Raw genomic sequence first — 20,436 nt, 5'->3', positions numbered from 1 at the left:
GAGGTCTATATTCAAAATATTTGTCCGCTGTGGGATTTAAAATATCCTCCTGCCGAACAGGTAAATTTTGTCTTGGAAAAACCATTACCCACACAAAATTTGTCTGCATAGGAAGAAGCAAAATTTTGAGGAATTTCTGGGGTGAGGTTACACTTTAACTGGACGGCACTGAATATGAGCACACTCCTGCTAGCGTTAGCTGGTCACGTCTGATGTCTATTTTAAGGTTACCTGGATAAAGTAATTTTAGCCAGATATATTCAGTGGCAGACTTATCCTGATGAGTGCCATTGAATATTTGGGTAAAGTTACCCAGATAACTTCCCCCACTCACTGACCCACTGATCACAATTGATCTGTAATTGCAGCTGTTCTGTGGAAGCGAGTAAGGGTGCATCCACCATTTCAGTTTTGGCTGCAGAGTATCACATAGCACTAGTCAGTGTTAGCTTCAGTACAAAGCAACAATTTGGTAAATTAATGCTGTCCTGTAAAAAAAATAAAAATAATAAAATAAAAACAAAAAAACACCTTTAAAACAATGGTCTCATGTTACCACTATGTATACAGTAACAATTGTTTATGGTTATTAAGAAATACTGTTAATGGGAGACTAAAAAGAATTTTCCTTTCCTCATTAAGTTGCTGTGTGAATCTCAGTAATAGAGAGAGGTTAAAGAATTGTGCTAGGTATTCTAGGTATTCATTAGCCAAGGTTAAGGGATTGTGACTGGAAATCTGATAGAAATTCTCTGTTAAAATTGTGGTATAAATAAGTCTCCATTGTTCAATAAAAAGCTCTCAAAACCTTTTAAGTACTATTGTTTTCAACATTAATATTAAACATGCTGCCTTGAGAACCCTTAAGAATTACATTAATAATTTTACAACTGGCAAACCTATGCCACCCCTGAGTGGTATAAAACCTAGATACTGGACCCAAAGGCATACAATCAAGCTTTTATCCCTACTTGGAATGATTCTCCTGGATATCTTGTACTTCTGAGTGGCCCAGGGCTCTCAGTGGGGGAAGCTTATCACATAAATTCGGCCCCTTAGGTCCCTTGGCATAGAGCACTGATAATCACTGACATCTATGACAGCAATAAACACACTAGAACCTGAGGGGTTTCCAACTTCTTTTACTGATAGCTGATCAAATGGGTGAAAATGTTTACAGCCTTTTGAGGTTAAATCCAATTGATTTACAAGTTTCAGTTAATACATTTGTGACATCACTCTTCCAGTCAAAGTCTTTAGAATTTGTAATAGTCAGTTCCTTAATAATTCAGCTCCTTCACCTTTTCCATTAATCAAAGTTGAAGAAAGTATAGGCTTTCTCCCAATTTCTCAAACTTACCTCCGATCCCTTCCCATTGTGAAATGGTCAGATTAGTAGTCCTAATTATTCAACTGAATGAAAAGTCCCAATTATCTCATACCTCTCCAGTTGTCTTCAATATTCTCTTTTCCTCCCATCAGATCCAAGTATGGTACTGATCTTGCTGCTATCTCTCACCTGGGACCTTATTGGAAAGTCTTAGAAAAAAAATGATCTTCACTCCTCCCCAGTAAAAATGGATGGGAATTCATTCCTCATGAATGATACAGCTACTTCTCAGGATCTTTCTGGGAAAAAGACTATACACCACCGGATCCCAAAATAGTACTGAGACCTTGGGCCCTAGGATTCTCAGTCAATAAAGACACAGATAAAAACCTTAAAAATAGTGGAAACTAAATGAGAAAAAGGAAGGGTAAAAAAAAAAAACTTCTTTCTCCAGCAACAAGCAATTGGTTCAGGAACCAACGAGAGAGGGAACTATTTTAGATTTAAATCTTAGTGGAATGCAGGATATTGTGAGAGAGATAACGGTGGTGGGGCCACTTGGAAATAGTGATTATAACATGATCAAATTTGAACTAATGACTGGAAGGGGGGACAATATGTAAATACAGCTCTAACCCTAAATTTTCAAAAGGGAAGCTTTGATAAAATGAGGAAAATAGTTAGGAAGAAACTGAAAGGTGCAGCTGCAAAGGTTAAAAGTGTACAACAGGCATGGACATTGTTTAAAAATACAATCTTAGAAGCGTAGTCCAGATGTATTCCAAGCATTAAGAAAGGTGGAATGAAGGCAAAATTTTTTTTTTTTAATTTATTTATTTTTATTTATTTGGTGCTTTTCTATGCCGGCATTCATGATACAATCATATCATGCCGGTTTACATAGAACAGGGGTACAATGAACCTTAAATATTAACATAGCGAAGAGAAGCAAAAGTTACAATAAAACAGGGGTGCTGAAACTGGGGAAGGTAAAACAAAGCATAAGTAACTCAACAGTAAGAGGAGTAATTATTTACATTGTGTTGAATGTATAGTAATGGTTGCTATGGTGAATCAGTGACTTTCGGGAAAGGCTTGTTTAAATAACCAAGTCTTAAGCCTTTTTCTAAATGTCAATAGGCAGGGTTCTTGTCTGAGATTGGGGGGAATAGCATTCCATATGGTAGGTCCTGCAGTGGAGAAAATTTAGATTTATATTCCACTTTTCGCACTTTTTTCAGCGCTTCAAAGTACTGGCATGTTTAAAGGGTGAGGTGAAAGAGGCTATTTTAGCTAAAATAACATCCATCAAAATTTAGAAGGATCCATCTGAAGAAAATAGGAAAAAGCATAAGTATCATCAAGTTAAGTGTAAAACATTGATAAGGCAGGCTAAGAGAGAATTTGAAATGAAGTTGGCCGTAGAGGCAAAAACCCATAATAAAAACATTTTAAAATATATCCGAAGCAAGAAACCTGTGAGGGAGTCGGTTGGACCAATAGATGACTGAGGTGTTAAAGGGGCTCTTAGGGAAGATAAGGCCATTGCAGAAAGACTAAATGAATTATTTGCTTCTGTGTTTACAAATGAAGATGTTGAAGATATCTGTTCCGGAGATACTTTTCAAGGGTGAGGAGTCAGTTGAACTGAACCAAATCATTGTAAACCTGGAAGATGTAGTAGGCCAGATTGACAAACTAAAGAGTAGCAAATCACCTGGACTGGATGGTATGCACCCCAGGGTTCTGAAGGAACTCAAAAATAAAATGTCAGATTTACTAGTTAAAATTAGTAAACTATCATTAAAATCATCCATTGTACCTGAAGACTGCAGGGTGGCCAATGTAACCCCAATATTTAAAAAGGGCTCCAGGGGCGATCCAGGAAACTATAGACCAGTGAGCCTGACTTCAGTGCCGGGAAAATTAGTGGAAACTATTCTCAAGATAAAAATCACAGAGCATATAGAAAGACATGCTTTAATGGAACACAGTCAACATGGATTTACCCGAGGGAAGTCTTGCCGCACAAATCTGCTTCATTTTTTTGAAGGGGTTAATAAACGTGTGGATAAAGGTGAACTAGTAGATATAGTGTATTTGGATTTTCAGAATGTGTTTGACAAATTCTCTCATGAGAGACTTTGAAGAAAAATAGAAAGTCATGGGATAAGAGGCGATGTCCTTTCATGGATTACAAACTGGTTAAAAAGACAGGAAACAGAGTAAGATTAATAGGGATGTGAATCGTTTTTCTGATGATTGAAAATATCATACGATATTTTCAAAGTCGTCAGAAATTGGGGGCTCCCCAAAACTGATAGGAAAACCCCACGAAATTGTTTGTGGGGATCTCTTATTGTTTTGGGGGAGGGCGGGAAAAACGGCACACAGAAACAAACCCAAAACCCACCCCGACCCTTTAAAACAGATCCCTTAGCTTCCCTCACCCTCCCGACCCCCCCCCCCAAACTTTTTAAAAGTACCTGGTGGGTCCAGTGGGGGTCCCGAGTGCGATCTCCCGCTCTTGGGCCGTCTGCTGCCACTACTCAAAATGGCACCGATGGCCCTTTGCCCTTACCATGTGACAGGGTATCCATGCCATTGGCCGGCCCCTGTTACATGGTAGGAGTAATGGATGGCCGGCACCATCTTTAAAAATGGCGCGGGCCATCTGACTTAATATCGCCATGATATTAAGTCGGAGGGTGCACAGAAAAGCAGTTTGCATGTTGCAGGCGCTATTAGGTTTGGGGGGGTTGGACTCGCGTTTTGGACGTGCTATTACCCCTTACTGAATAAGGGGTAAAGCTAGCGCGTCCAAAACGCACGTCCAAATGCCGGCTAACAGTGCTTGTCCCTGTCAAAGTGATGGGCCACATGACCCATCCGTTGGAGCGCACTGTACTATATCGGCCCGTTTTTTGGATAATAGAAGGACTAGGGGGCACTCTATGAAGTTAGCAAGTAGCATATTTAAAACTAATCGGAAAAAATTCTTTTTCACTCAACGCACAATTAATCTCTGGAATTTGCTGCCAGAGGATGTGGTTAGTGCAGTTAGTGTAGCTGGGTTTAAAAAAGGTTTGGATAAGTTCTTGGAGGAGAAGTCCATTAACTGCTATAAATCAAGTTGACTTAGGGAATAGCCACTATTATTACTGGCATCAATAGCATGGGATCTACTTAGTTTTTGGGCACTTGCCGGGTTCTTATGGCCTGGATTGGCCACTGTTGGAAACAGGATGCTGGGCTTGATGGACCCTTGGTCTGACCCAGTATGGCATGTTCTTATTTTCTTAAGGTCTCCCAAACTCTGGACCAAAAAGAGGGCCAAGACATTCTGTTTCTAACTCTCTTTATCTAAGTCTCTGTGAAGATGACCCTCTGAGTTCTTTTCCCAGAAAATAAACTAAAAGAGGGACTGCAAAAGCAGGGCTGTCCCTGAACAGAGCAACTCAGGAAAATGAAACTAAGAATCCATGCCCTAAGATGGTGGCAGGGATTTAAAAAGGCTCAAAAACACACCATCTCGTTCTCCCACATGAGAGAGTCAGAACCCCAACCTCTACTCGTTTACCTACTCAGAACCTCCCCAGGATTTGGTACATTCCTTTTGATAAGGAAACCAAGGTTTCTTTACACCTATTTCTATTATATGTGAGGATCCAATAACCATTCTCCAAAGAAAAATGTCCCTGTCAAAGTGATGGGCCACATGACCCATCGTGTGCCCTGTCTATGCATCTTCTCTTATGCTCTAGTGGTGGTAGAAATGTAAATATAAATGCAAGCTGCCTCAGTTTTTACTTCTCCAAGAGGAGCTTCCTGTCAGTTTCTCAGCCTCAAAAGTTAATTCTTTCTTCTGAATTTTTGACATTTTTCAGGGTTTTATACTTTTTTTCAGCTAGTGTGAGTGGGATATTTTTTATTTTCTTTTGTTTTTCTATACTGACTGCTCCATAAGCCTCTTCAAAGCATGTTTGTTATACCAGTCAGATTTTTTTGTGTGTTTTATTCTTTTTTGCATTATTATTTTTGGCACAGTAGTTTCTTCCTGCTCCACTGGATCTCCATCTCAATCAAAGTCATCCTCTTTGTTGAGCTTCAGCAACATGTGTTTTCATGTGCCCCTATCTTATACCTTTCCCACTTACTGTTGCCCAGCCATGGCAGTGCCTGGCCACTACCATCAGCCACATGCTGTGGGCTCCCTCTGAAATGCAAAATTGTGGGCAACGCTTTTTATTCTTAATTCTTTTTATGGACAATATAGCTTCAAAACAGGCCAGCAGCTTCAGGAACTGCTCTCAGGGCAAGTACAGTATGTTGCCTCATGTATGATCAGGAAACCTTCTGCCACTTTCTCAGAGAAGAATGAAATGCATCTGGATTCAAGAAAGTTACCTTGTACCATCAAGGTTGGATAGAATATACTCTGTGCCTGTCTGGTTGGCATGATTTTAGTCCAGCTCTGTGCTGATTCAGAAGTCTGAAGAGAACATTTTCTGAGAAACAATCTGTTGATAGGTAAACTCTTGTCAAAGCAGTTCTCCTGCTCAGAGGTGGATTGGCCTATTGGGGCTTTGGGCATGCCCCGGGGGGGCCGGTCAGGGCAGCCACATGACACTGGTGTTGATCGCAGCAGCAGCCCCAAGCCCGCGGAGCCGCTGCGATTAAAGCCCTTCCTGCAGCAGCTGTCCTGGTGGAGCAGGAGCCTCCACTGAGGCTCTCCACTCATTTCTGGTTTTGTTTTTTTTTTTCTTTTCCCATGATTAAATGCTACGTACTGAAAGCCCAAGTGGAAAAGGATAATGATGAGGTCAATGAAGGGGAGCTGAAAGAAATCAAACAGGACATCAGTCTCCGTTACAAGCTTCTGGAAGACAGGTCCCAGGCGACAGAGGGAAGTTCTGATCCTCAAGCTCAGCGAGAGACCGAGCCCCCAGCGTGTTGAGCTGCAAGTAAAAAATCTTCCAAGCCGGGGCTCAGACAAAAGCACAACCAAAGGCAAATAAGTTTCTCGACTTGGCATCTGATACATGAATTAAACAAAACAAAGCATAAGCTAGAGTAGATAGAAACTGTCCTTACTGTGTAAATATTTCTTTGAACTTTAGGGACAGAAAATGTCAACTCATATGGTGAAGATCAAAAAAAAAGCATGCTTGCCATTTTAGAAGTGTATGGAAAGGTAGAATCTGTAACCTTCTTTTATGATGTTTAGCACCCAGCGGTCTGAAGTAATCGCTTTCCAGCTGGCATAAAAATGCTGAAGGCGGGCCCCTATGTAGTGCTGATGCGCCGTGCACCATATAGCTGCTCTGTCTGTGTCTCCCATGCTCCGAGTGCTTCGGCGTCAAGGAACGGGAACGAGCGGGTACAGAGCCCTGTGACCCGAACAGCGCATTAGACTTTCCTGCCGAAGAAGTCGAGGCCTCGATGTCCTTTCGCGGCCCTGGTGGTGGTACCAACCTGGCCGAATTGCCCTCCAGCGATGTCTATCTTCTAGCCAGCGTTTTCTTTAGTTTCTTCGCCGGGCCTGGCGAAGAATGAGGCCACCGGAGGCACGTGATTTTCTCAGCGCGCTGTCTTCTGGCCCGGGGTGACATCCGACCACAGTCTCTGCATGAGGCTGCGTCGTGCTCCGGGCCCAAGCAAATGTAACAATAATTATGTCCATCAGTGATGGACATAATTTTGCCACATTGGCAGTATTTAAATCCCGATGGCTTTGGAGCCATCGCTGCCAAGAGAAAAATCGAAAAATTGAAGAAAAATCTGAAGAGATGAGGAAGGAGAAAAAACCCCGCATGCAGTCCTGCTCGCGGAAAAAAAGAGACTGAGGTAAATCAGGCAATCGCGCGGGAACCTCACCACGCAGCCGCACAGAGTTCAAAACTCTGTACTCTAGTCTGTCTACTGATCTGGTCGCAACGCTCCCAGACAGCATGGCTAATTCAGCCTGCTATCGCTGGGAAAATACTATTCCTTACTTATGTACATTAAGAATAAAAGCTTTATCAATTTGGTAACCATTATATTGTATATTCTCTATATTCTGTGTGGGGAAATAGTATTGCTGTTGACAGATGCTTTTCTTCTTTTATTTCAGGACTCAAGAGTGTACCTTGAAGAAGACTCAATGTTTTCGGATATAGGAAACTTGATTGAACACTACCACACTCATGTCTTACCCGGACACAGTGAGCTTTTGCTTCAACATCCTTATGGTTACACTGGACCAACGTGACCAAACTCCACGAGTCACTGACTTTTAAAAACTAAGATCTGTTGGGACACGCCACGGGAAGATACTGAGCACAGATTTGCTCTTGCACCACAAGGCACAAAAGTGGGCTTTGTTTACCTAGACCCTTGCGAAAGGCTAAAGGCATCACCAAGTCTCTAAGAGAAGAATGTAGGCCCAGTCTGAAGTGCAATAATTTCAGAAAAGGCTCAGGGTTTGGTGGGACCCAGGGTGTGGTCATTTCTATTTATTTTTTCTTTCAAAACAGAAAGCAGTAGAACAGCCCTGCATGGGTTGCATCTTTCTGTTTTTTGTTCTTCTTTTGCCCCTCTTCTGTTGTGAAATTCAGGGCAAAAAACAAAGTCTACTTTTTCGCACTTTGCTTCCGTATCTTAAGAGCACTGAGTGGTGACTTAATTTCTTTTTAAGATAGTACCCTGGGTTTTACGTGCATTATTTATTATTGTGTAGGAAGCACAGCATGCTTCAATTTAATATGTTCAAGACAATATGCCGTGCTACATCAGATCACTGGAACACAGTCTCCTATTTAAAGGGAATGTCAGCCCAACTCAAACCAAGGCCTTCCTCGCATACTTAAAGCATGCTCTTTGTTCTACTGACTTTTAAATCAGACGTATTTGAAAAGTTACATTTTATGCTTCCGTTGACTCCTACTGGGATTTGCTTCTGGTACATTCCCTGGGTGGAGGGGTGTGCCAGACTTTTTTCACTGCAAGCAAAGCTGTGCGTGTCTGCTAGGACAATGTTTTTCAACCCTTTGAATGCCAGGGACCAGCTAACTACCTTCCTTAAATTATGTGGACCGGTTGCAACGCTGATGAGCATGAGGTGGGGGTGAGGGATGTGATCCCTCCCCCACCCACAGGCCGATACAGTAAAGTTCGCGGGAGAGCGGGCGAGCGCCCACTCTCCTGGCGCGCGCACAGGCCAGTGTCCTGTGCATGCGATTCAGTAAACTAAAATATTTAAATTTGGGCCGGCGGTAAAAAGAGGCGCTAGGGACACTTGCACGTCCCTAGCGCCTCTTTTTGGACAGGAGCGGCGGCTGTCAGCGGGTTTGACAGCCGACGCTCAATTTTGCCGGCGTCTGTTCTCGAGCCCACTGACTGCCACTGGTTCGGAAACCGGATGCCGGCAAAATTGAGCGTCCGGTTTTCAACCCACAAGCGCAGGCTGATTTCAAATTTTTTTTTTTACTTTTTTTTAACTTTCGGGACCTCCGACTTAATATCACCAAGATATTAAGTCGGAGGGTACACAGAAAAGCAGTTTTTATTGCTTTTCTGTGCACTTTCCCAGTGCCGGCAGAAATTAGTGCCTACTTTTGGGTAGGCGCTAATTTCTGAAAGTAAAATGTGCGGCTTGGCTGCACATTTTACTTTCTGTATTGCACGGGAATGACTTAATAGGGCCAACAACATGCATTTGCATGTTGCGGGCGCTGTTAGTCTCGGGGGGGGGGGGGGGTTGGACATGCATTTTCGACGTGCTATTATCCTTTACAGAATAAGGGGTAAAGCTAGCGCGTCCAAAACGCGCATCCAAATGCAGGTTAACAGTGCGCACTGTACTGTATCGGCCTGCCAGTGTTTAATCTCGTGGATCAGCCCTGCAGCTAGTCTGTGTCATTTTAAGAAAGTAACTAGCTGATTGAAGAAAATTGTTTTAAAATAAGCTGCTCTTATTGAAAAAAGCCCTCCTAGAACTCTTCCAACTAGCTCAACAGTAGTGTAGATCATTGAAAAAAAAAATCCCTTCCTTTTTCTTTCCCTCTCCCATCCAGTGAGCCATCAGTTGGTCATTTAAAAAAAAAAAAAAGAAATTCCTTCCTCTCCCCCGCCAACCAGCAACACTACTACAAGTAATACTCCCAACCCCATGGATGCTTTTTCCATTCGGGGCCAGTCCTAAGGCCTGATCTTTGGGAGGGGAGCAACTGTAGCTGCATAGAATGAGCCTGCATGAGACTGTCAGTGTCTGCTCCGCTCTCGGGTCCCTTAGTGGCCCTGTCCCCTCTTGGATTCTTTATGGTAGGTGGGGCCTGACAGCAGAGCAGACTCTGACTCTGTCTCAGGCTGTCTCATTAAAATTCAGCTGCAGCTGCTGTCCTCTCAGAGATAGGGCCATGGAGCTTCAGGACCAACTCCAACTGTGCAAAAAAAAAAAAAGATCCACAGGGTGGTGGGGGGAGGGTTAGGAAAGGTCTCTGCTGCAGCACAGGGGATGCGGGTACAGAGCCAGTCTTGATTCCTCCTTATCCTCCTGCAATCACCGTTGCTCCGTGGGCCAGCAGAAATGTTGCCAGGGACCAGTGCCGGTCCATGGACCGATGCTTGAGAAACACTGTGCTAGGACAAAGGCTGTTCTAGGATGTCACTCTTTCCAAACAGTTGGAGATAACCAAGATGAGTCAAATGGGAGGTTAATATATTAAAAAAAAAAAAAAAAGTTACAAAACTGTACTTATAAATGGTGTGATTGAGCCAATGACATTCCATATAGCTCATCAGTGCAGCCACTGGACTGTTTCTGCCCAACTGCTGATAAAATTTAAATTTACATTATTTTTTAATTGAAAAAGATCAGTAAGGCAGAGGTGTTGCTGCATTTCCCAGGTAGTGTAAGACACTCTGCTTTGGACTGGCATGTTACACTGCACCTGAAACTTGCAGTAAGTCTTGTCTTACAACACTTTCTGTGCCTTATTTCTTGCCTACATGCTGTGGGGGAAACTTTTATTAAGCTGCCAGGCAGCAAAGTGCAGATATTTTGTCTCCGTGTGCCTGGTGGTGAATTTTCACAGGGATACTACACAGGTATACAGGTGCATATATTTGAAAATTGTTGTAGGTGCATAGTTTGCCGCCAGGAATGCCTAGTTCAGAGGATGCTAAATATAGCCAACTTCAATTAGTCACTCTCTGGGGAGCACTTTTCTCCCCCCCCCCCCCCCCCCCCCCCCGGGTATCTAGCCAGCTAATTACCCTCCTTATGTTTGACTATGTTGGATGAAGAGGTGTGAGTTGGGGAAAAATTGTAATGACACGCAGGGATGGGTGATTTGAGGTGAGTTGATATTCCCTCCTCAGATGTTTCATAATAGGGATTTTTTTTCTACCTTGCCACCAGGGCACATTGCTGCTATTTTTGAAAGGAGAAGAAGGGGTTATGTGTTTGTGTTTATCATTAAATAAAGGAAATCAATTCTACACCAAAAAAAGAGAAGAGACTTTTTACTGAAGATTTGCCTGTGCTGTTGGACCCATAGGTGTTTCAAATTGAAATCCTTGGAATGTTCTTATCATTGTCCTATAAATAAGAAAACATAAAAGTAACAATTATACTTATTTAATGTGATTGTCAAAGTGTTGGAATCAAATTCTTAACATCTCTTCTTGGAGAAATAAAGAAACTTTAAGCAATATATCTATCTTTAAGAGCACTCAAATAACGATGGATCCACGGTTTCCGAGGTCAGTCTGAGAGATGCGTGTTGGGGAAATGTTTGTTTTTACAGACAGGGTATTAATATTGCATACTTTTTTCTTATGCAAATGCTTGCTGAAGGAAAGAGCACGTTTGAAGAAAATCAGTGGACCAGCTTTTGATGTGTGATAGAACCATAACACTTTTTCCCGTATTTCTTTAACAAGCCATGATGTAAATTTAGTTCAGGAAGACCCCCGTTGGGCCATGATCTTTGTAGGATATGTCTAGCAGGAAAGCAAACAATTCTACCACTTGCGGCACTTCAATGGTAATGCAGCACAAATGTCAAGTAGCACCAGAATTGCCAATGACATGTTTCCAAGCCTGCAGGAACATCACACCTGCTACCAAAGGACTCGGTGGACCCTCTTCTGATTTATGCCCAGTTAAAAATGTATTTGGCGTTGGTATTTGAACAAAAGATTGGGGCCAGCAGCTTTTCTATATTGGGAAACCCAACCCTGATATTTGGGCTACAGAAATTAGACTGCTGCTTTTCCCCATTTGGTGCTATTCTGTTGTGAAACAATTGTAAACCTAGGCAGAATACACTGCTGGGCCTAATTGGCAGCAATACATCCTATTTGGATTCCTGAAAGTAAACTACCGTATATTGTAAAAATGTCTTGTATTTCACTTGTCTTTCTCTTCAGAGATGCTTTCCTTTCCCAGTATCCCTATGTTAGCTTTCTTGGTTTTATACCTTCCACTTAATACCAGTCTGTAGAGAGGACATCACATTACAGTATATTCGATTGTTCAGAAAAAAAGTAAAATGTGTGTATTTTTCTTATGTTAAAATATGCTTTCAGCTCCCATAAAGCAGAAATTTCTGACCCTTCAAAAATCAAGAATGAAAACAAAAAAAATTAACAGACCATGATGTATTCCATTGTCTTTTCCTGTAGTTCTGCTCCCTTTTCATCTCCATATCACTGTTTACTTGCAGCATAATACACAGAGGAAATGGGCCTGCATTTTGAAATTAATAATCAGAATTACCTCTTATAGTGCTACTGGATGTATGCATGCTGTACAGTGGTGATAAGGTTTTTAGGTATAAGCCCTTGCCACAAAAAAGCTTATAATTTAAGGACGTAATTTTTCAAAGAACATAAGAAATTGCCATTCTGAGTCAGACCAAGGATCCATCAATCCCAGCATCCTGTTTCCAACAGTGGCCAATCCAGGCTACAAGTACTTGGCAAGCACCCAAACACTAAGTAGATCCCATGTTACTGATGCCAGTAATAGCAGTGGCTATTCTCTTAAGGGGCAGATTTTAAAACCTGCGCGAGGGCGCAGATTTGTTCGCACAACCTGGCGCGAACAAATCTACGCCCGATTTTATAACATGCGCACGGCCGCGCGTATAAAATCCAGGGTTGGCGCGCGCAAGGGGGTGCACAATTGTGCAACTTGTGTGCGCCGAGCCGCGCAGCCTGCCTCCATTCCCTCCGAGGCCGCTCCAAAATCGAAGCGGCCTCGGAGGGAACTTTCCTTCCACCCCCCGCACCTTCCCCTTCCTAACCTGCCCCTCAGCCCTACCTAGAACCCCCCCCCCCCCTTACCTTTGTTGAAGAAGTTACGCGCGCCCGCCAACGGCCGGCCCGCGATTCCGGACACAGTGGCAAATGGCTGCTGTGCCTGGAGGCTCAGGCCACGCCCTGCCCCGCCCCCAGACCGCCCACACCCCACCCCTTTTTGCAAGCCCCGGGACATACGCACATCCTGGGGCTTGCACGAGCCGCCGAGCCTATGCAAGATAGGCTCGACGTGCACAGGAGCAACTTTTCGGGGGTTACGCGCGTAACCCTTCGAAAATCTGCCCCTAAGTTAACTTGATTAATAGTTAATGGACATCTCCTCCAAGAACTTATCAAAACCTTTTTCAAACCCAGCTACACTAACTGCATCCTCTGACAGCAAATTCCAGAGCTTAATTGTATGTTGAGTGAAAAATAATTTTCTCCGATTAGTTTTAATGTTCTACTTGCTAACTTCATGGAGTACCCCCTATTCCATCTATTAGCTGAAAAAGTAAATAACTGATTCAAATTTACCTGTTCTTAAACCTCTTGTGATTCTAAAGACCTCTATCATATTTATTTATTTTTGTATCTGACATATCACATCGGTTTACAGCAAACAAATGAACAAGGAGGACGAGAGTCTTCCTGTTTTACATTCAAAATTAGAGTCCGTTATTAACAGATATGAACTTATAATAAACAGAGTCAACTTTAACTGGCGTTAACAGAAAGATTAATTGATATTAACAGAGAAATTAACATGCGTTGCAATTATAATAATTTATTGTCATTGGGTGTATTTTTAACGATATTCAGTGGGGGGGGGGGGATTATGGTGTCTCTATGCATAGCTGGAGTGGATTAGCGTCATGGTAATGATGCAAAGGCTTTTTGGAAGAGCCATGTTTTTCGGGTTTTTTTTGTTTTGTTTTTTTTAAGGCTGAACAGCCCTAACCTCTTTAGCTTTTCCTCATAGGGGAGCTGTTACATCCCCTTTATCATTTTGGTCATCCTTCTCTGTACTTTCTCCACTGCAACTATATCTTTTTTTGAGATGCGGTGACCAGAATTGTACACAGTATTCAAAGTGTGGTCTCACAATGGAGCGATACAGAGGCATTATGACATTTTCTGTTTTATTCACCATTCCCTTCCTAATAATTCCTAACATTCTGTTTGCTTTTTTGACTGCCGCAACACACTGAGCTGCAGATTTCAATGTATTATCCACTACGATACCTAGATCCTTTTCCTGAGTGGTAGCACCTAATATGGAACCTAACATCGTGTAACTATAGCATGGGTTATTTTTCCCTATATGCATCACCTTGCACTTATCCACATTAAATTAATCTGCCATTTGGATGCCCAATTTTCTAATCTCGCAAGGTCCTCCTGCAATGTATCACAATCCGCTTGTGATTTAACTACTCTGAATAATTTTGTATCGTCTGCAAATTTGATTACCTCACTCATCGTATTCCTTTCTAGATCATTTATAAATATATTGAAAAGCACTGGTCCAAGTATATATCCCTGGGGCACTCCACTGTTTACCCTTTTCCACTGGGAAAATTGACCATTTAATCCTGCTCTCTGTTTTCTGTCTTTTAACCAGTTTGTAATCTACAAAAGGACATCGCCTCTTATCCCATGACTTTTTAGTTTTTTTAGAAACCTCTCATGAGGGATTTTGTCAAATGCCTTCTGAAAATCCAATGCCTTATGAAAATCCAAACTTTATCCACATGTTTATTAACCCTTTCAAAAAAAAAAATTAAGCAGATTTGTGAGGCAAGCCTTGCCTTCAGTAAATTAATGTTGACTGGGTTCTATTAAACCATATCTTTCTATAAGCTCTGTCATTTTGATCTTGAGAATAGTTTCCACTATTTTTCCTGGCACTGAAGTAAGGCTCACTGGTCTATAGTTTCCTGGATTACCCCGGAGCCATTTTTAAATATTGGGGTTACATTGGCCATCCTCCAGCCTTCAGGTACAATGGATGATTTTAATGATAGGCTACACATTTTAACTAATAGATCTGAAAGTTCATTTTTTAGTTCCTTCAGTACCCTAGGATGCATACCATCCAGTCCAGGTGATTGGGTACTCTTTAGTTTGTCAATCTGGCCTGCTACATCTTCCAGGTTCACAGTGATTTGGTTCAGTTCATCTAACTCCTCCCCCTTGAAAACCATCTCCGGAACCGGTATCTCCCCAACATCCTCATTAGTAAACAGAGAAACAAATAATTAATTTAGTCTTTCTGCAATGGCCTTATCTTCCCTAACAGCCCCTTTAATCCCTCGGCCATCAATTGGTCCAACCGACTCCCTCGCATGTTCCTTGTTTCGGAAATATTTTATAAAAGTTTTTTTGTGCATAAATGTAACATACTGACGTAGCAATTTTCAAAACCCATTTACTCAAGTAAAGTGCACTTACTTGAGTAAATCCTATGGAGAATTCAATGGCATTTATTGTAGCAATTTTCACAAGCCCACTTGCATGAGTAAAGTGCACTTACTTGAGTAAAACCCAGTACCTGAATGTAATCTACTTTGAAGTGACAAAAAGCAGAATATAAATCAAATAAAGAAATAAAAATGTTTTTTTGAAATCAGGCCCATTGTGGGTACCTGAGGCAAAGGAAGATAAAGTGACTTGTGCAAGGTCACCAGGAGCATCAGCAAATTTGAACCTTGGTTTCCCTGTTTCTCAGACCATTGGTCTAAGCACTAGGCCACTTCCTCCTGAAAAAAATATACACGAAATAAAAAAAGTTTGTACATTTATTTTATTTATTTAGGTATTTTATATACCATTGTTCTAAATGAAGATCACAACGGTTTACAATATCAGCATTCCTATTCTTGGTCAACAATCACATATTGTGTGTTCACATTCTAGGCTAAAATCACAATAAATTTATGGTTCATATTCATAAAAGTTCTAGGATATCATAATAGAGAAGATATAATCTAGTTCATATTTGTACACTTTTAGGTCAACACAACTGAACATATAGATTCTAATTCTACTTACAAAACACTTTACATTGTGCATTACTTATTGCTCTCTACACTTAACATTATCTTCAGTATTGATGATGATATCAGTATTTTGTGTTAAGTTGTATGCTTTTCTAAAGAGCCACGTTTTCAGTTCTTTCTTGAAACTTTCTTTCTGTTACCTGACATAGAGATTCTGGTAGAGAGTGCCACAACTTGGAGCCCGCTATGGAAAACATATGGTCTCTTATTTGCGTTAGGTGTGTGTTCTGAGTAGAAGGAACCATTAGAAGTCCTTTGTTTTGTGATCTTAGGGCTCTCTGTGGTGTGTAGAGTTGAAGTGTCACACCTAATAAACATGGGTTAATACTAATGATGATATTGAAAATTAGAGTTAATACTTTATAATGAATTCTGGATTGTATAGGAAGCCAGGGCAGTGATATTAGCGAGGGGGTGATGTGTTCAAATTTCCTTGTTCTAATGAGTCTAGCGGTTATGGTTTTAGAAGCCCTGATGGTAGGCTTAGTAATAGGGAGTTGAAGTAGTCCAGGTTCAAGAATATTAGTGATTGTAGGACAGTGTGGAAATCCTGTGTTGTTAGCAGTGGTTTCAGCTGATGTAATATTCTCAGCTTGGCGTATCCTGTTTTGATTAATTTGCTTATGTGATTTTTCATAGTGAAGTTCTCATTGATCTGCATTCCCAGGTCTCATACTTGATCTGAGGGAGTAATATTAATAATTCCTATGTCAAGGATTGGTGGTTTGGTTTTTTTAGGGTTTAGAGTTAGTTTCAGTTGAGAAAGTTTATTGTATGTCCTTCATGTATGTTCACAGATGACGTGGTTTTTTCAAATGTTTTGTCGAAAGGGATGTAGAATTGTATGTCGTCTGCATATAGGAAAAAGTTGATTTCTAGATTTGCTAGTAATGTGCATACAGGCAACAACTTAGATGTTGAATAGTGTGGCCAAGAGAGCTGAACCTGCGCGTTCGGGCCTCCTGACCCCCCCAAGCTGGCCAAAAGTTCCTTTTGGGTCCAACGAGGGTCCCGGAGCGAACGCGCGGGGAATCACGTGACGTCCGCGTCACTCCGACGTGACGCCGACGTCACGTGCTCCTCGCAAAGGAGTACAGAAATGGCGTCCTGACTCCCCGCTGGACTACCAGGGAGTTTTGGTAAGTCTTGGGGGGGGGGATTAAGGAGGGTGAGGGGTTTAAATTTTTATTTAGGGAACCGGTGCACGTATGGACATAGACTCAACTTATGGAATTCTCCATATGTCCATATTGACCGAAATTGACCCCCCCTTTCGACTTATGGACTTATGAACATAAACTTTTGGTCTGCACATCCCTATCAATTAGTACCAGGATTCATTGTTGTTGAACCCTTGTAGTACAGGGTCAGCTAAGGAGATGAGTAGGGTTTCTGTTGAGTGATTTTTTGTGAAAGTTTGGGTATAGTATATTGTTGTATTCTAGGTGATTCTCTAATTTGATAGCACTGCTTTTTCTAGGACTTTAGCAATGAAAGGCAGGTTGGATATTGGTTGGTAGTTGTTCCAATCATCAATTCTGCCATTTTTATTTTTTAGGATTGGTTTTAATCATTGCTTGTTTGGCCTTTTCAAGGACTAGTCCCTCGGCTAGTGAGTGGTTTATTATGGTTTTAAGTATTGGAGTTATTACACTGTTTACTGTTTTCAAGGTGCTTGCAGGGATGGGCTGTAGTGGGTGAGAGACAGGCCTCATTTTTGTGGTTTGGTTTATTTCAAATTTAGAAACCTGGGTCAAACGAGTTCCATTTTATTTGTCCAATTTTATCTTCAAGCTCTTTCTTTGGTAAGCAGGTGGAGAATTGTGATTTTAGTTATTTATTTTGTTTAATAGCGAGGTAGCCTATTCGTTGCATGAGTTTTTTGAAAAGTCATAGTTATTTGAGATGGAGGAGGATAGTTCCTTGATTAGGTTTTAACTGTTTCGAAGATCAAATTGGAATTAAATATTACACCATGAATCTGTTTTGCATAGTATTCCTTTTTTTGCCTTATTGATTTGTTCACGGTATTTTGTTAATAGGAACTTGTATTTTTCTAGAGATATCGTAGATTGGCATTTCCACCATTGCTTTTCAGTTTTTCTCAGGATATGCGTATTGAATCTTAGCTCCTCGTTATACCAAGGTTTCTTTTGTTTCGTCGTTTTCCTTTTGGGACTTTTTTTCTTCTGGATTGGGCATAGGGTATCCGCTATTTCGTTGATGATTCTATCCCAAGAGTCAAAGGATAAGGAGGCATTATTGTGTTCAAAATCATTTATTTTATTTTTTGTTTCTTTGAGTATTTCTGGTTCCACCTTTTTTCCTGTATGTGAAAGAATGAATATTTTGTGGGTTTGTTTGATGTCTTATGTACATCTGTGTGCTTGAGCACATTTCTGCCAGGCCTGAAGTCCTGCCTCTCTAAACAATTGATTAAAAAGCAATATATTTCCCCAGTTACTTCTACCTGACAGGAGAAGATTTCTGTAGTTTTGTGGCTGAAATGGTGATGGAAACACACAATCTTAATGGGGGCAGTGGTATTCATATTAACATTTAATTCTATTTTGTAGAATCAATAGTTCCCTTTAGCAGGGCCACTGAGAGCTGTTTTCGGCCCTGGAACAAACACAATATTTTGACCCTCTAAATGGACAAATAGACTAAATTCTTTAGCCCCCATACTATTCCCATGTCCCAGGAGAAGTGCCCTGGTGGTTACCTCTCTATCATTCTTCCTTGATGGCCCTAAATTTCAGTAGCATGAGCTACCATTGTGCCATTGCTTTTCATCTTCGGTTAGGTTCACAAAAGCAGCTTTCAGTTCTAGATGCACAATTTCAACTTTCAGCTCTGACATCTCATCTTTATTGTAACTTTAAACTTCCACTAGTCAAGGTTATGTTATTTCTTTGTTCCTTGTAAACCGATATGATATGATATTTTTTCATGAATGTCGGTATATAAAAATGTTAAATAAATAAATAAATTGGTCTTGGCAATAACCCAGCTATAGTGCTCACTACCACGGAGTCTATCTGTTGTGGATTCTGCTCTTCCTTTGGAATGTACTGATCAACAGAAAGAAATTAATTCATACACAAACAGAAGTGTACTATTTCTAGGTGCACTTCATGTGTTTACACATTAAGCTACAAATTACTCTGCCTAAATAAGACTACATGACATTTTTGTTTGTACATTACTTGAAATTTGAAAAATATGTAAATGTTGTACTGTAATTTTTTGTGAATAGTTTTATAATATGTAAATGTATAAATTTCTATAAAAAAATAAATTAATTAAATGAAGAAAATAGAAAACATTTACTTTTTTGGTTTGTTTTTTTTTTATTTGGGTGAAGAATTAACATCTATTTAGCTAAAAAACAAACATTGGGACTTTGCATGCAGGGAGTGGGAGAGATCAAAGGCAAAAGGGAAAGAGAGAATGGGAGGTGAGATTGGGGAAGTGGTGGCATCAGTGCACAAATCAAAGGAAAAGGGTGGGAGGAAGGGAGGAGGAGGTGGTTGGAGCGATCTGGTCTTAGATGCAAAAGCCCTATGGTACCTCTTTTGGGCTGGTGAGAACCCTTGGTGCTGCTCCTGATTATTCCCTATAAATTTTTGTAACTTACCTTCCTTCCCACGTGGCTTTCATGTGAAGGGTCACCCATGGAGTGGCTGCGGCCAGCTTAGCCAAGTGTTTATTGGTGCATTGAAGGCACAGGTAGGAAGCAGGAGATTAAGGATCCAGGTGCAACCACATAAGCAGCTGAAGAGCAGGTAAATATTGAAACAAAAAAGATAAAGAGAGTGACCCCTAAACGAGTAAAGGCCCATTCACCAGATCACTATGGTACTGGTAGCCTGGTATGGGCCCTTCTGATCTAGCACATGGGGTGGGGGGAGATGATGTGGAAGCGGGCGGGTGGCCAGAGCATTCGATAACAGATACACATGGCGGCGGGAGGCTTGAGCCATTGGTGTTCATGGTTCCAAATGCCCCTGTATTTTCTCTTCTGTTGCTTCCATTGGCAGGCATCATGGCCATCCAGGCAGATCTACCAATTCACTAAGCCAGTCATTGAGTTTCCAGAATTTTGATTGAGCCTCACTGGACATGCTCACGTACGCCACTATACCAAGCATCCACGCAGGGTCTCTTCAGTCTCTTATTTTAGCAAAACAAATATTTTTGGAAAAAATTCCACAGGGAGGTGGATGGGTTTCCTGAGGACTGACATCATGCTGTCCCCGGAGAACATCTGTTAACAAGTAAACAACTCTACTTTCTTTGAGCTCTAGAAGAATTGCAGCCTCACATATGAGTATTCCCTAGATACAGGCTGCCCCCAACAAGAAAAAAAATAGGATAACAAAACCAGTGCTAACAGGCACAATAACAATGTTGTTATTGGCAATAACCATTTTTTGTATTTATTATTAACCTATGGCAGGGCAGCCTAGAACAAAAACAGGCCCTAGGTGAGAAAAGAGTTGGGTTCTTCATCTCAGACAAGTTCTGAAGGTCAGACTGGCCAACCCTGTTGCATCAAACAACCCTATCCAAATAATAATGAGATGTGAATGAGTGGAGTGAATGACATGTAGCAGCCTTGCAGATCTCCCCCATGGGGACTGATTGCAGTGGGCCACTGTTGCTGCAATGGCTTGGACAGAATAAGCCTTGAAATGGCTCACCAGATTCAACCCTGCCTGGGTATAACAGAAGGAAATGCAATCTGCTAGT

At 41.3% G+C, this 20,436-nt stretch overlaps 1 protein-coding gene across 3 annotated transcripts in view; it reads left to right on the top strand.

The window, feature by feature from the left end:
* Positions 1-8,574, top strand: part of SH3BP2 (SH3 domain binding protein 2) — a 212,575-nt gene extending 204,001 nt beyond the window's left edge. For all 3 annotated transcript variants that reach the window (XM_029592104.1, XM_029592093.1, XM_029592083.1), the window contains exon 13: positions 7,446-8,574. In XM_029592104.1, coding sequence (XP_029447964.1) covers positions 7,446-7,583 — 138 coding nt within the window. In that variant the 3' untranslated portion in view covers positions 7,584-8,574. The remainder of the gene's footprint in view (positions 1-7,445) is intronic.
* The last annotated feature ends 11,862 nt before the right edge of the window (positions 8,575-20,436 follow it).

Source organism: Rhinatrema bivittatum, chromosome 1 (assembly GCF_901001135.1).
Source record: "Rhinatrema bivittatum chromosome 1, aRhiBiv1.1, whole genome shotgun sequence".
NCBI lineage: Eukaryota > Metazoa > Chordata > Amphibia > Gymnophiona > Rhinatrematidae > Rhinatrema > Rhinatrema bivittatum.
This window is presented reverse-complemented; position numbering and strand designations above follow the sequence as displayed.